Source organism: Epinephelus moara, chromosome 14 (assembly GCF_006386435.1).
Source record: "Epinephelus moara isolate mb chromosome 14, YSFRI_EMoa_1.0, whole genome shotgun sequence".
NCBI lineage: Eukaryota > Metazoa > Chordata > Actinopteri > Perciformes > Serranidae > Epinephelus > Epinephelus moara.
In genome coordinates, this window is record NC_065519.1 from 31,314,471 (window position 1) to 31,332,369 (window position 17,899).

A 17,899-nucleotide genomic window follows, 5' to 3' on the forward strand; every position below is an offset into this window, starting at 1 on the left:
ATTGTTGCATTGAATAGTATTTTTTGGGGTATTTATTGCATAGTTAATGCGCCTGACATTCTGGAAACCAGCCTGTGAGGTTTTGGTGACGTGTGCACACTGTCCGCCGATCAGCCAAACTTCGGCTTACACCGGCTGCGCTCCCCCTGCGCTGACAGTAGACGTGGTTTCAGTTGGTGAGCTTTTAGCGCACCTTCGGCGAAGCCTTTTGGCATGAAACTGTCACTGCGCCAAGCTGGATCTGTCGACACCTCCCCCTGCTGCGCCGCCACACCCATCTCAGCGCACCTCGGTCTGCCAAACTACCAAACTGAGTGCGCCTCGGGTTGCGCTGCTCGAAACTAGCTCTGCGCGGGGTTCGCCACCCTGCGCCACCTGCGCTGCGCCAGGAAACTAGAGCCCTAATAGTGAATCTGTAGAGTCCTTTGCTACAGTTTGGGAGGCATACAAAGCTACGTGTAGGGGATGGCTTATAAGTTTTGCATCTAACCAAAAGAAATTAAATGCAAAAAAATTCCACTGATTCCACTAAAAAATTATCAGATTTGGAAGTAGCACATAAGGCAAACCCGAAGGATGAAAAGCTGTATACAGAGCTACAAAAGGCCAGATTTTAAGTTAAAAATTTAATTAACAAGAAAACCGAATTTGATCTGTACCGTTTGAAATCAAAATATTTTGAAAATGGGGACAAGGCGGGGAAATTATTGGCTTATCGGCTTCAGAAGGCCAGGTCCTCACGTCTTATTCCTGCTATTAAATCAGACAAGGGTGAAATATTAAAAATTCCTCTAGATATTAATAAAAGAAATAGGGAATACTATGAAACTCTTTACTCCTCAGAGGTCAATCCCTCCCCAGAAGACCTGGATAGAGATGTCCGTTTTATCAAACGAAGACAGAGAGGACCTTGAAAGACCAATATCTCAAACTGAAATAATAAATGCCATTAACAATATGGCCAGTGGCCGCGCCCCAGGTGAAGATGGCTATAGTATTAATTTCTTTAAAATGTTCTCTCCACTACTAGTTGATAAATTGCAAAAGGTCTTTAATGAAGCTAAAGGAAAAAGTTACTTACCAGGCTCCTCCCAAGTTTCCCTTATTACAGTCTTGCCTAAGCCTAATAAGGATCCTCTACAGTGTGCAGGATATCGCCCTATTTCTCTCCTTAACTCTGAGAAAGATTTATGCAAAAATTTTGGCAAGAAGATTAGAGGGAATTATACCTAAACTTATTCATATTGACCAAATTGGGTTTGTAAAATCAAGGCAAATTGCGGATAATATGCGTAAGCTATTTCATATAATGCATTATGCTCGGGCGTTCCAGCTATAGCGGTGTCTCTGGACGCCGAAAAAGCTTTTGACCGTATTGAATGGCCTTATCTTTTCAAAACACTCAATAAATTTGGATTTGGTCCTAATTTCATAAAGTACATTTCTTTGATTTATTCACAACCAAAAGCCAAAATTATTACTAATAGCATAGTTTCCAATTTATTTCAGCTTAAACGTGGGACCCCTCAAGGGTGTAATTTGAGCCCCTTGCTCTTCATTTTATCACTAGAACCTCTGGCTATTTCAATCAGGAACAATCACAATATTAAAGGTATTGCAGCCCTTATATCAGAGATGAAATTGTCTTTTTGCGGATGATATATTGCTGACAGTATCTGACCCATCCACTTCCCTTAAATACATTTTGGAGACGGTGGAAGAGTTTGGTGCCATCTCAGGCTATAAGGTCAGTTGGGATAAATCCTAGGCATTACCTTTAAATGTCCACTGTTTTAAATCACATATTTCTGGTTTGCCGTTTAAGTGGTCTCCTGAGGGAATGCGTTATCTCGGTGTAACTCTGAAATCTAACCTGCAAGACATTGCTCCGTTTAATCTGAAAAACCTGATTTATAACATCAAGGTGGATATTGAGAGGTGGAAATCGCTCCCGTTGACCATCTGGGGTCGAATAGATACGATTAAAATGAACGTCCTACCGCGGATAAGTTCCCTCGTGGCCGCTATCCCATTTCCTTTAGATAGTAAGTTTTTCAAAGAAATAGAAGTTATATTTAGAAACTTCATGTGGAACAACAAACCCCCTCGAGTCAGTGTTAAAAATGTATACGTGGACAGGGGAAAGGGGGTCCTTGGCCTCCCAAATATATATAAATATTACATAGCATTTAATGCTAGATATCCCTTGAAATGGGGTTACGGGGCTGATTCTAGAGACACTGGATGGGAAAGCATTGAACAGGAGGCTTTAGATATGCAAAAAGATAAGCTTTCATTACAAGGGATGTGGTACGCTCCAGTAAGTAAAAATATTGATAATCCACTGATTCAGTTTTCTTGTTCTATGGTGAAAAAATTTCAAGATATGATCAATTTTAAAGTTAACAACTCTCCCAATGTTCCCTTATGGAACAACTACAGGTTTACATTGAATGGAAAACCTCTTCAAAATAAGGCTTAGGAAACCAAAGGTATAAGAATTATTGGGGATTTGATAAACCTTAGAGACAGAAAACTGAAATCTTTTGCCCAACTTTTAGATTCATATAAAATTGACAATAAGGATTATCTAATATACATGCAAATAAGATCACACCTGACTAAATATTTTGGTGAAGTGGTTAATATACCCACAGTGACAGAGACAGAAATCATGCTGGAATCAATGGTCAAACAGAAATATAAGATCGTTCATCTTCAGTTCATCAGGAAATAACTGGAATGTAGTTCAAAGAAACTGGGAGACTGATTTAGGGAGAACATTAGAAATGGAAAAATGGAGTCAAATCTGGAAAACACTACATAAAATATCAAAATCAGTAAAGAATAAAATGATAAATTATAATATTCTACACAGAACATATTTTACCCCTGTTCGACTACACAGTATGAACGCTTCTGTCTCTGATTGTTGTTGGCATTATCAACAAGACAAAGGTACATTTTATCATATGGTTTGGGCTTGCCCAAAAGTAAAATCTTTTTGGGAAAATGTAACACAATCCCTTGGTGAAATTATTGGCTTCCCTGTTGGTTGTGACCCGGTAATATGTCTGTTAAATTATATATTATATATAAGGGGTCATGGTCTAAATATAACAAACAAATAATAGCAACTGGTTGTTTGACAGCTAAAAGATTGATTGCAACTAACTGGAAGGATGCAGATCAGCTGGGAAAAGGACTATGGCTTCAAACATTTTTAGAGACAATTTCCATGGAGGGAGCCGCCTCTTACCTCACAGAACTGTATAACGATGGAATGGAATGAAATAATGGACAGGATTCGAAGAATACCCATTTTCCCCAGGATCTGAAAATACTCTTTTCCCATCTATAGAAGGTTTACCTATTGTGCTGAAATGAATTACCTGTACTGGTTGTACCTGTTTTTCCGGTGTATCCCACCTTCCCCTGTATTATTGAGATAATACTGTCTCTGTAAGTCCTCCACTTTTTTTTTTTTTTTTTAATTATTATTATCATTATTATTATTATTATTATTATTTTTCCTCTCTTTCCTTTTCCCTTTTCTTTTCTTTTTCTTTTTATAAAAGTGGAAAAACTGTATTGGTATCCATATTATCAACTTGGAAATATTATGTATTGTTATATTATATGTTAAATTTTTGGCTGCAAATAAAAGTCTAAATGAAAAAAACAAAAAAAAGGATCAGCTCTAGACTGACTTGGCAGAGATGGCTGCCATCTTGTTTTTACATGGATTGGTGTATTGTGCTCTTATACACAACAAATACATTTTTCCTAAATATGGTTTCTGTCATGTTAGGTATAATTCTCATCACGTTGTTGTATGTGAAAGTGTTCTTTTTTCTGATAAGTGTGGTTTTAATTAGGTATTTGATGCTATAAAAATGGAGATTGTTGTAACGTTTAAGCAATATCACACGAGAGGGAGTGATGTTGTACTGTATAACGTCGCGGCTGTGATTCGGTCGTAGGCATGAGGCCGCAGGCCAGGTTGTTATGCAGGTAGTTCAACAACAGCTTAAACAGCAATGCTGAGTAAGGAAATGTTAACAAAAGGTGATGAAATAAATTATTTAAGTATGTTATGTAGCTCTGTGAAAAAAAAACAGTTCCCCCAGTCTGTTGCCAGGCAACGCAGCACACACTCAATTCCTGACCGTGTTCGCTTCATTTTTGCTCCTCTCGAGTTTGTCGAGGTCGGCTGATGTTACACAAACACACCTGGAGGTCTGCACAGAAGAGTCCTGGCTTTCCTTTTCCTCGTCCTCTCCTGACGACCACTCATAATTTAATTCAAATGTAATTTTGGGGAAAATATCCATCTTCTTGGTGTAACGCTAGTGTCAGTTTGCGTCAATGTAGCGAGTGTGACAGTTGGTTAATTAACGGTTGTATTTATATTTATGACACCTGTGAGCGGAGTGATTTTACTGTTACATGTCCCAGTGATGTTATACTCTATATCAGCACTCACGGAATGCCTCTCGTCCAATCAAATTACTCGGTCGGAACTAACTGTTGCATAATTGACAACTAAGTAGTCCAACTGGTGTACTCATCAGCAATGACACTGCTTGTGATCTGTCAAACCGGTGTTGCAGGAACCTGATACTGCAGGGATCACTACTGTGCAGACTTTGGCTCTAAACGATGCAAGATGACATGGGCCACATCCAGGATATTTTGGAAGTGAAGAGGTGTTGTCCATCTTTACATACAGTCTATGGTTAAAACAACATTTACCTTTGGTCTCACACGGGACACAAACTGTGATTTTTTGGATGAAAGTCCAGTTTCATTTGACCCATCCACCTCCCAATGTGGCCTTTTTTGCTTTCTATACTACATCAGTTTCTCCCAGCATCAAGTATTGTGGTGGATGTGCTTACATTGGAGTTAGCTGAAAGCTAGACATCACGTGCCAAGGGGTATTTGACGCCCTGCGAATAAGAACCTGCTGGTAGTGACATCTGACGTCACATATGTCCTGTTAAGCTGCATTTCAGAGGCATGCGTTTATAAAGTTTTATAACTGCAGAATAGAGTCACAGACAAATCATTAATAAATGATCATACAAAATACATAACAAATATTAGTATTAACATAATAGCATTAATATCAGATATAAATGCTGAATGTAGTTTGGGGATTTGAATTGATTACAATACAGGCTGAACTAAGATTTTATATTTTTTCACTACCATTGCAAAGTTTTAACAAAGGAATAACAGTTTCACTGCTGTATTGTTTGATGTATCGTACCTTGATTTAATAGATAAATATTATTATAGGCAGCCTTAGTGACAAGCAGGGAGAAAAAAATGCAAAAAATTGACCTACATTTGAATGACTGTTATTGCTAATATGTTAAAATCTCAAACTTTAAAAGCAGTGCATGATATGTCATGTTACTAAAAGTTGGCAGCGTGTAGTCTGTTTTATTGAAGACTGAACTCAGGAAAGTTGAGATGATTCTGGAAATCTTTCATTTGTGTTTGATGTGCGACAGTTTTACCGCGTCTCCTCTCTGTGGATTCAACTACTGAGAAACTCCCATTCTGTCAGGGTGGATATATCAAACACATCACACCAGATCTGAAAGGGAAGTTGACTCAACAAAAAACAGTTTGACTCGGTATGTGGTTTTGTATTTCTTTACACAGAATGAATACATTTCCTCCCAAGTAGCGCAGGTAGGGCATGATGAAGTGAGAATGATTTGCCGCTTCAGTCTCTCTATCTCCTGAGATTGATTCTTTTCTTTACACACATTTTATACAAGTGCATGTGTATATGCATCACACACCCAGAGAGCACGACTTAAAAGAACAAAAAAGAGCCACTTCTCTGTGGTGGTATAAACAGTAGAGTTACACAGCACCACAACTTATCATCAGGGCGGCGCTGGCCCTCCAATTTGAAGGACCCTCCAGAATCTAAATACAACAAAGGAGATTTGTCATTTTGTCATGTAAAATGTTAGACTGGTTTGCTAACAGAATTCAAACAAGACTGAGAGTCTACAGCCATGCCATGAGGGGATAGCATAGACTGCATACAAGTGGTGGTGCTAAATGAAAAGACGGAGGATCACCAAGTTGATTACAGTTCATCTTAGTGGGAACATGGATGTCTGTGCCAAATTTTATGACAATTCCCAATATACAACATATACACAGCAAACATGCCAGCACAGAACCAAAAACACCACTGTATTGAATACAGACAAACACTATTTCATCACCTTAAAAGGGCTGCTAATTCTTAGTACATATACTGCCTTTGAGGTTCACTGTGTGTCTTGATCATCTTTCTTTGTACAAACCCACAGTGTTTTTCTTAAACAACACATAGCTCTTAGATGCATTTCTATTGGGGAAAAGAAATCCAAAGTATCACTTTATTTTGTTTGTTTTTTTCCTTTTGCAGTTTTTAAAATGGTTTCTTAAATGACTATAGCGATATGATTTAAATTCAATTGCTCCATTTTAATCTACAGTATATGGAGAGAGAGAGAGAAGTTACAGCTTTTATTGTTGTGATTCATGATTAACATGGCATTATATCCTTTTCAAGAAAAACAAAGCTGACGCAAGAAAGCAGAAAATGTTGGGCGATTTGAGGACAAAGAACTTTCATTCTGTAGCAACTTGAATTCATCCTGTGTGAGTACCATCCCAGACCACCCAGACTCACTGAATCAGTAAACTTTAAGTTGCTGCTGTTACACAGGTTAGACCCAGCCCACTGTGACCTGGTGCTGGGGTTGGCACTGGCTAAACTGCAGTTACTGCAACCTAATAACTGAGGGACCATCTCTAGAGCTGCCGTCCGCTCTCCATTCTGCTTTCCTAGCCTTGGAAGATGAGGTGGACAGGCCACGCGGTGTGCTAGCTAGCTAATTTTTGCCTCAGTTGTGGTTGATAAACACAGACAGAGAAAGAGAGAAACAACAATATATTAGGAAATCAATGTGGCAGCTGCCATAAATAAATCAGTGTATGGGAAACACTGCACTAGCTTGATGAGCAGGGACAACTAAATGTAGGGGTTTAAGATTACTTTAAAAAATATATATTTTTTGTACGGAAGTATTCCAATTTTAAAGAATCATTCTACAAAATATATTAAACAAAATGGGAGAAAGAATTAGACATAAAAATAACAGAGGATGACTGGACAGAGAAATGTGAAACACAGGCAACTACTTGCAAACTCAAGGTCCAAGAGGGACTAACAGCATTGCAAACAAACTTACAGAGTTGGGGCTTTTGCTGGAGACAATAATTATCATGTTTTCTGGGCATGCCCAAAAATACAACCATATTGGCAAGAGATTGTAACTGAGATTCTTAAGATAATTGAAATGGAGTTAGACCACTCATTTGCTACATTATACCTAGGAAAAATACCTGAAACTGGTCTGGTGTTATAAAATTAAGCAAAAATCGCAAACAAATTCACAATATTGAATTACAATAGGCTACTTGTTAAATAGCAATACTAAAAAAAATGTATTTGGCTAAATTTTCCAGTTTTAGTGAGTCTTTTCAGTTGTTTGTATTTGTCACTGACAAATGTTGATTAAAAAAGTTGTTCACAATTAGAGCTGTTATAGCTGTGGTGTGACTGTTGATGAACGCTGCTGGATGTGGAGGTATATTAACACAGGCAGTGTTAAATGAACTATCAATATTAAATGAATAGTGACAGTGTTGCTACTGGGATTAAATGAACTCAAACATCATTATATTTTAATATGCAATCATCATAAATCAGTGCCTATACCGTCTATATGTCTGTGAATGTGTATCTGTGTGGATCCAATTGCAGATCATTATACTTTCTACATGAAACAACTAGTGGATATAAAACCTCCTTTTTTGGTTGCTGTATTCAATTGACACTAAAAGACATTAAACAGATGCTCATTAAGAAACTCTCTGTCGACACTTCTATTAAGTTGGCAGTGCTTGAATTAATAAAGCAGGATACACATCTGAGTCTCGTTTAAGTAACTTGTTAATGATAATGATGCAAGGAGGCCTATAATAAAGAACAAGCTAAATGTCTCTTTGGGTGGCAAACAGCCATGTACAGTCAGGTGACAGTTACAGGTGATGAGTCACATGCTGTTCACTCGCCTAGTTGCATTCAGCTACCTGACCGACTCTATCAACTATGTTTCAGTAGCATCCAGCTGACTGTCTGCTTCAGTTTACAGGCTGCTGCTCATCTCTTATCTGCTGTTGCATTCATTTAGTGTGGCTTGATCTGGACAGCACTGCACTTTGACATCTGGCTCTCTGCCTCGTTTGGTTCTGGGCTGGTTGCCAGCTTCTTAAGGTGTCCTTTAAGGAGCCTGTTGCAGTCCTTATGTACTGGCTGAAATTGGCCAGTTCATATCTGAATGTCACAAAATTTCTAGTGCTGAATGTGCTTGTTGTGGTGGTGTAGTGGGAGGAGGAAAGTCTTTCAAGGATATTGACTGAAAAAAAAAATCAAGAAACATGACATTAATTTATTCAACTCATTCTAGTCCACTACTTAGATTATTTTTAGAGCTGCATAACAAGAATTTTTGTTATTGATTTATCTGTCGATTATTTTCATGAAAAATAGATCCACCATTTGGTGTATAAAATGTCAGATGTGCTCACCAACTTGAGTTACATGTAACATTAACACCATGTGGTGCAAACTAGTTTGCAAGAGAGCTGAGAAGTCTTAAATGGATAGCTATACATAATGGGGAAACTGCTCAAACATCTAGCTTTTTCCACTCCAACTTGTGACAGTATGGATGCAAACTTGACTTAACCTACAAGAAAAAAGAGGCCAAATAACAATGTCCATTCTTATATAATAACAGTTTTAAAGGGACAGTTAACCCATTAATCGAAAACATCCTCATTATGTTTTGGGGTTGTCCGCCCTTGGACCATTCTCGTGAATGCAATATCTCAAGACCTCTTTGAGGGAATTTCCTCAAGTTTGGCACAAATGTCCATTTGGTTTCAGCCATGAACTGATTAGAATTTGGTGGTCGAAGGTCAAAGGTCAAGGTCACTGTTACCTCACAAACACGACCATAACTCAAGAAATATATCCTAATTATGACAAAATTTCAAACAAATGTCTGATGGGATGAAATGATGAAGTGATGACATTTTATATCCAAACAGTCAAAGGTCAACTTCACTGTGACTACATAAAGTTCTGTAAAAAACACTCCTCTGGCCATTATTCAACATCATAACTCAGGACCAGAAGGGAAGATATTTGATCCTTGTGCTGATTACATTGATTTTCTGTGCTGCTGGGGAGAACATGTGTGTGACGCACCCATTTTTTCACAGACATGGATGTAAACCATGAGTGCAACTTCACTGGTTTGCAGAGGCAAACAACCATGGAATGGTAATTGTAGTTATCACATTGTTGTGAGTGGTTTCATGTAAGAACTATTTTCTTTCTACTGAATTACACGCAAACCGCATCACCCTGCAAAATGGATGAGAGGCCAATGACTCCTCCTCAACTGGGACACTAGCAACCTCAGTGCTAGGTAAACTAGCGGTAGATGCACACTTTCTTCTGCACAGTGATAACGATTGGTGGATGGTTTTAGCTAGAAAAAAAATAGTTCCTTCATGAAACTGCTCACAACATGGTCTGTTGATTATCTTGAGTAACTGGGTCATGATTTCTGGAAAGAGACATTGCTGTTGAGCTTTTTTCAAATGTATTTTTCTGGTGCTTTGAGCACCACAAGCTGAGAGCCATCTAGTTCAAGAGAAGGCAGACATCTCTACAGTCGATATCTTCAGCACTCTGCAACTCACACCAAAACTATCTACATTGACAAATAGCACTACAGGTAAAAGGAGAACTATGTATTTTTGATTTGAGGGTGAACTTTCCCTTCCAGTCACACCAGGTTTAAAATCCAGTCCAATCAACACATTAAGAACATGATAAATATCAACTTGAACTCATCTGACAGGGCTACAGGGATATTTTAGATAATAGCTGGGGAAGTTGCCTTGTACTGCCAGGTCAACTGGAATTGATCACCAGTTTCTGCACAGGCATGGCTCCCAGTACTGCATCCACAGTGTTGTACCACCTGAATGTTTCCATCTGAGTTGTTCTGTTTTCATGGTTTGTGTGTGTGAATGCTGGACTGTTAAATTAAATCTTCTATGCAATAACAAAGTTGGCCCCTACAATCCTACATAAACAGACAAACGTCTAAGTAAGTGGCTTGGGGTAGAGATTTAGAAAGCAATGCCAAAGGGTATATTTTATTCAGGAAGTAAATGTAACAAATCAGTTGTATTGGCCTGGTCATGGTGATAAATTCACTAATGACAAATCCATTAATGAGATTTGTGCTATGAAATGGCTTCCAGATGTTTATAGCAGTAGCTTTAGATCCACAAACCTTCCACTGTCTCCTTTCATTTCCCGACAAATACAGAGATTGATGATAACCCTCTGTGAAATAAATAGTATACTGATTATTTAAGCTTCAAATGTAATGCTTTATGTCTTGCCTCTTCTGTGTTGTAAATTGCTGGCATGTCTTTTGGACAGTAGGGTTGGGTTGGTATGAGAAAAACAAAAACGGTCCGGTTTTTGTAAAAAAAAACGCATCAAGTCGGTAATACCGGATTTTCACCACTTGGGGGCGCAATTGACTCATTTAAAATAAAAAAACAACCATAGTACAACAGAGTGACAGTAACACCTCCGCGTACGTTCCGCCCGAGTATGTTTGGGCCTACAGGCTGTAAAATGACGTATGCGGTCTGGTTGGTCTCAAAAAAAAAAAAAAAACCTGGTCCAAGACGGAGTACCGAATCGAACTGGTATTACCGAGAACCAACCCAACCCCAGTGGACAGTACAAGAGACATACCTACCATGGAAAATATAATGCCAAACTCCCTATAAGAAATATGACATATTAATAATTCCTTACGTGTCTGCAAAAACACATAACTCTAGGAACACAAGATAAAAGGCCTCATATGTCAACAGTGTTCTTGTCAATTCGGCATTAACATAATTCATGAAGATAAACTGTATTTGCATAAAAACTTACATTTTGGATTTTGTCACCTCAACTCGCTACCAGCCTCTGTTGGTAAGCTGCACTATTTTAATTGGAGGAGAAAATTAAGATTTCTCACAAAAAAAGTGCTGGTTGGTGGATCAGATAAATACCAGATTAATCACGCACTATTGTTCATTTCAAAACTCTGTCATGTCCCTTTTTACCACAGTACAAGAGAACAAAAATTATTCGCATTTGTGCACCTTCCCAGAGTCCCCTCCATGTTTACTGTCTACCCAGTTTTCTGCTTCCTGTTTCATGTTGGAAAGAATGCAGCTATTGGTTATTGACAATGATCATGTCATTGAACTTTAATATTTGTGTGTAAACAGAAAATGTTTTCAGTGACATATTGTAGTGCACTGTTTAGCTGTATTAGGAGAGTTTTTGAACAGGAAGTGGATGCCATAATGTTTCCTGTATTTGTACAAATGGAAACTGAAAATTGAAAACTTTAGATTGTTAAAAATTAAATCATGTTTGATTTTGTCTAAACGTAAATACGAGAAAAAGACTGACTTCAGACAGCTCGAACTGAGTTGAGTATGACCAACTCACACAAAAGGATCGGAATAATGAGAACACCCATCAACTGATGCAAAAACCCTCATGATTTTACTCTGCCATTGGAGCTTTATCATAGCGACAATAGTCAGTGAAACTGCTTGAAAAGTAGTTTGGTGTAAGGCAGCATCAGTTGCTATGAAGATGCTGGAAGATGCTTTCCTGATAATACAGTGTATTGCTGGAGGCATTACCCATGTCTCTTTGAACACTAGTTTTGCATTATCCAAAAATTCTGGATTGGCTGAATGATAAATGTATAAACCCTGTGACCTAAATCTGAAAAAAAGAGCTAAGTGCTTAGTGTAAAGAGAGGCTCAGGGGCTGCCTATGTGTGTGTGGAACATGCTGCAGTAGTGCTCTGTATATGTCCTTGTGCATCACTATATGCCATTGATAGGAAAAGGTGACTCTGTGCTGAGGAAAGCAGTCTGCGGGGAGCTTATGCCATATTATTCATGCTCCTGTAAACGTCTGTATGTGAAGCCTTCCTTGTAGGTGTTGTGATGGTTAAGCAGATGTAATCCCCTGTCTTCCTGTTAAGCCAATTGGTCCCAGAAGGAATTCTTTATTCTTTGTAGCGAAAGTTTGAACTCTGGGTCATGTTGTTATATGATCGAGTGAATTATAGGAGGAATACTGGAAGTAGGGTGACCATATTTTGATTTCCAAAAAAGAGGACACTCGACCGGCCATGACATAGCCTACTTATGATACTCGCAGTTTACTCAAAGATGCCTTATAATTTTAATATATTTAAAATTTATATGTATGGATAGAAAATTCAGTTATATTACAAAATAATATCTCTCAAAGACAGAAATTCAGATAGGCCCCAATAGGGGACACATACACACACTAGAGTGTGGCTACCGATCCGAGCCCGACGGTACCCGACGGGTCGGGCCGGGTTTGGTCAAAAATGTAGCTATAAATTGTATTCGGGCTCGGGTCGGATTCGGTCAGCTTTCAGTGAAAATGTAGTGTAAAAATAAATAAAATCCTATTGTCTGTCCTGTTTATTGCTTGGGCACTGTTATTTACGTGACAACACCTGAACATAACACACACAGAAAACACATTGGCTGTTTGTTTCTACCTCTCTCCTCGCTGGAAGTCTCGGACCTCCAGCCGCCCGCCTCCGCCTTGATTAAACGCTGAAAATAAAATAAAAGAGGGAGACAGGTTTTTCCTATTTTATCTTATTTTGTTTTATTTCTCCCTTTTCTCTCGCTAGAAGCGTCGGACCTCGCGCCTCCCGCTCCCGTCTCAAACACGGAGGTCTCCCTCTCCGCAGCTGAGCACCCACGGCGCACGCCTGGCCTGTTAAATAGCCTGTTACCACTGTGTGACACAAACTCAGTGCTTTGGTCATTAAATAATGTCGGGCTCGGTTCGGGTTCGGACATAAATATGCTGCCCGTGCCGCACTCTAACACACACACACAAACACACACACACACACACACACACACACACGGAAAACCGGACATTATCATCAGTTTATAAAACCCCCCCGGACGCCCCGGACGGGACGTGAAAAGTGGACATGTCCGGGCAAAAGAGGACGTTTGGTCAGCCTACTGGAAGTCACGCCCCACAAGCCTGAATCTGTCATGCTGAGCTGATGTAAAGTAGCCTATATCCTGTGATTTCCTGCTTGCTGCTTTTTTTTATCCTCCCTGTGGTGAACCTATAGACTTCAGAGAGCAACTCAGGCCAAAGATGCTAAAGAGGTTGACAAGTCGAATGATCTTTGTGCATTGAGACATCTTGCTTTGTCTTGCTTTTGTTTAGTTTAGCTCCGGCACGGCAGCGGAGCCGATAGGACTCAATTCTAGTCAATGTGTGTGCTTCCACCGGCTGCGGCTGTGCTGCGTTCCGGCTCCATCTCAGGTCCGGCACTCCGGAGCCCTCCGCAACAGATACGCAGGACTTCTATTTTTCTGGACGCCGGAGCACAACGCAGCAATTCAGCACAGAGCAGATCGTGCGGGGCAGGAAGTCGTGCACAGAAACAAAATAAAACATCCAGTTAATTTTCAAAATAAAATACAGTGTTCACGGCAGATCATATTTCCCTGCACTACACCTTGAAAACGTCATAATGGTCGGAGGCAGGCCTGAAGTCAACAGGTCAGAGGTTTTCAGACGTCATTTCACCCCGTTGACACCATGGACGAGGAGATGTTAATCATGGAGGTGCACCCAGATGTCTTCCTACTACTCTGGTTTTGTGGTTCTGTTTATAGAAACTACATCTTGTTATATCGCATGATTATGCGAGAATTCGCTTGATCTCGTGGGTCCTCGGGACTCACGCTGTCCGCCGGAGCTGCACCGCTCCGCGCAGCAAACGCAGCCGGTTGGTGTTGACAGACGGCGGAGCACGCAGTGGATAACCAGTGCAGCTGTTCCGCAACTGACACGCATCCAGTGGAAATCTGGCGTAACGCCATGTCCTAACAGCAAGTGAGCGTCCGACTATTGCGCTGCATCACGCTACATTGGATGCTCTCTGTCCACACTGAGTCTTTAAATATGTAACTCTATTGCGCCATATAATCATATACTATTTCAGGGGCGCAACATTATGATATGCCAAATAAACAACACTGTTCAACTCTGTCAAACTATGAACTTGCTCACTACTCTCTGCTACTGTACAGCTGTTACAAACTTAAAGCAAACAATGTAGCAATGAACCTTGATATCAATTGTCAATTTTAGCACACTAGAGAACACAACTGCCTTCTCTTTATTATTCATATTCACAACAATATATAGGGATATACATGTCATTGTTTTAGCTACCATACTACATCATACCCAACCCGGTCTCACTCGGAAGTCCTCGAAAACTGGCACTTGGTCATTGACTTCCAGTGGTGGTCAACATGAAAACAATGATGACCCTATCTAGAGCTAGTGTTTGGTTTGTCTGTTCTGGGCTACTGTCAAATCATGGCCGTGCAACATGGCAATCTCTGTAGATGAGGACCTACTATCTATGTAAATATAAATGGCTCATTCTCAGATTGTATTACATCTCTGCCAATATATCCCCCTAAGTCCTACACACTGGACCTTTAACAAGGGTAATAAACAAATATGCACATCTCATTGTAAGTACTGACAAAAGGAAGAAAGAGGGAGGAAAGCAAAAAGGAAGAACAAATATTGAAGCGTGATGGGATTCCAAATAAATGCTTCAGCAATGTCAGTTTTCACAGTGCATCTCGGAAAGCATTTATCTAGTTTATTATTGGCCTCCCGCAACAAGACCTCCTGTGACCCCATCACACCACAGTATTCTCCTCATATGGGAATAACTGTCAAAACAATGTGACAGTTAAAAGCATTCAAACTCTTTCTAAGTTGTCAAGAGAACAATGTTGTCTTTTGACTACCAATGAGGTTATTCCCACATAGCTCGCATACATTTAATCAGCGATACATTTTAATGATGTTTTACAGCGAGGTGGTTTGGTTCAATTAGTTGTATACAGTCACTGACCACAGGTGTTTTCTTACCAGTGCATGACTGTCCATCCCTCACGGCAGAGCTCTCAAAGATTATTTCACCTCCCTCAAGCTGACTTGCACATTGTGTTTAAATAGAAAGCTTCCATCTACTGTATGTCCACATGCATTTAGCTAAAAGCTCCTCTGAAATGAAATTCATCTGAGGGAGTATGGTTATCTTCAAAAGCCACAGTCCCCATAGAAACTAGAAGGGCAACTGGAGATACCTTCGCCAAGGCCAACAGTTCAGTCTTCTAAGTAAATCTGCTAGCCCAACCACCATATCTGTCTGGATATATTTTCTTAATATCTCTGCAGTGTTTCCGCTACATTGCCGCCGCCGCTGCTGCTCCTTCAAAACATTTATTTTGTAAATGCACCACCACCGCTTTGAGACATCTGTGCACTTGCACAGCGCAGCAGCCAGTGTAGTGAGGAGAGCAGCGGTGAGGGGAGGGGGGAGGGGGAGTGGGGGAAGGCTCCTATTTAGGGATGCACCGAATATATTCAGCCGAATATTGCAAAAAAACACACATTCGGTATTCGGTGGAATAAGTGAAAAGCAAGGCCAAATAATAGCGACGTGTTTTGATAATGCAATCAAACAGCGTGTGGTGACGGACGGAGTAAAATGTCGGCAGTGTGGCGATATTTTACTCCGTCCATCACCTCACTCGCATTTACAACTAAAAATAGTTTTGTGCGGGCAAAATAAATCATTCAGCACGCTGTGCGAGTACAGATTTCAAATAAATCATTCAGCACGCTGTGCGAGTACAGATTTCAACCAGCAGCAGCAATACGGCAGCCACAGTGCTCCACGGCGCAAGATAAGGCTTACCGGCGACGGAGAAGTCCGGCTCCAATAATGTCCTCTTCTAGGCGTCATGACTACCCAAAAGTACCTGAACAGCCGAGCCATGGCGGTTTGTGGCGTATCAGAGGAGAAACGAGCTGTTCACATTTTTCTCTTTGTGGCAGGTAACGTCCCACACACCTCACCGCACTGGCTGGTTGATTTTTATTTCATTTATTTATTTTATTTTGATCCCCCTATGTTAATCACTTATTGATGCTGTTTTTGAAGTATGAATAAGTCAATAAGTAATTTATTCCATTGAAATATGTGGCCCGCCACGAGAAACCCAGCAACAAGTCGGCCGGCACAAGTCGAAAAAAAAAGAAGAAAAAATCAATTTTTTTTTTTAAAATGAGTGATTTTCGTTTTTTTGCAGAATGTGTAAGTTGAAATCATGAAGAAGCCACTCCATGTTTCAAATAACAGTATTGGTGGCCTTAAAACCACAAACTTTGTATTTGAATTTGGGTTGTTTTAGAGGAAATGCTCTGATCCTAGTTGGGGGTGCGGCGATAACAACAGTAAATTTGCATACTGGCTTTCTTTGGCTATTCACGTGCTTTTGTTCTTTTTTCGGCCAATCAGCTGAACCACATGGCTACTTATACAGCCAGCCGCTCCTGCATAACGAACTGCTACTTCTGAAGATTTTATTTGCCTTAAAGTCTGTACGTTGGCCGGATGGTGGACGGCTGATCTTGTGTGTTTGACCGGCGGATTTTAAGCTTTTTGGGACACCTGTGTGACTGGTGCCGACACAGCCACACCAAACTACTTTAGCGTTTCGCTAACTTTTAGCAATATACTAGTTTTTTCTCCATTCTACAACTGGATCGACCACAAGGATACTGCCCGCTTGAGAGGGAAAGACCCTGTGAACACTTCGACCACCCCAGAACCCATTTTTACACCTTCTGTGCTGTTTTCTGGACACCGGACTGACTGCAGCTGTGGACAGTGGACACCCATTCATCTCAACTGGCCCGTGCCGGTAAGTCCCGCTTTCTACTGGATCCAAACCACCCTGACCCAAGACCTACGTTTAAAATTCTAACTGTTTAATGTGTGTATTTTGACCGGATGGCCGATCGTGCATACTTGCTCGGCGGATTTTTGAATTTTAGGGCATTTACTGTGGATTAAACGTACGTACGCACACACAGAGGAACACAAAACACACGTTTGTATACAGAATAGTACACCCCCAATTTTGTCTTTAACCTAAATTGAGATTATGCCTCGGTACTTAAAGCTACAGAAGGAAATTTGACTGACTTTGATTGACACTGTGTTAGTGTCATATAGGTTTGGATTTATTTTGAGAAGGCGCAGGTAGACTAGCAGCTCCCGTGTTGGTTGGCCATACTTGGCCTGGAAGCTAAGCTAACCAAAGCTAAGCTTGATTCATGTAACTCTGCTGTTCTGGTGCTGCTTGACCTGTCAGCAGCCTTTGATACCATGGATCATAGGTTCCTCCTGTCTCGCCTGGAACAGTGGGTAGGTATCACAGGTACTGCCCTTCTATGGTTTCAGTCCTACCTGGCCAACATCCTGGGCGTAGGGATTGGCATGTGAAGTTGCTGCCAACCCATGTGTCTAAGGCCTCAGTATATTACCTTTCTTGTTTTTCATTTTTATTCAGGGGCTTTTTGTTTTGTTTTTTGTGATCAACTTTATTCAGGGGCTTTTTGTAACAAAAGCATTTCCATTTCAATAAAGTACATTCTGATTCTGATCAGTCCACTAAAGTGCTTAAGGAAAATAACACTACATCAACATTAACTACATTGTTCAAACTACTACAATAGTTTCTGCCC

At 40.2% G+C, this 17,899-nt stretch overlaps 1 protein-coding gene across 1 annotated transcript in view; it reads left to right on the plus strand.

Moving 5' to 3' along the window:
* The first annotated feature begins 957 nt into the window (after positions 1 to 957).
* Positions 958 to 17,899, plus strand: part of LOC126401206 (uncharacterized) — a 29,471-nt gene continuing 12,529 nt past the window's right edge. Inside the window, exons 1-2 of the mRNA XM_050062323.1 lie at positions 958 to 979; positions 16,808 to 17,073. Coding sequence (XP_049918280.1) covers positions 958 to 979; positions 16,808 to 17,073 — 288 coding nt within the window. The remainder of the gene's footprint in view (positions 980 to 16,807; positions 17,074 to 17,899) is intronic.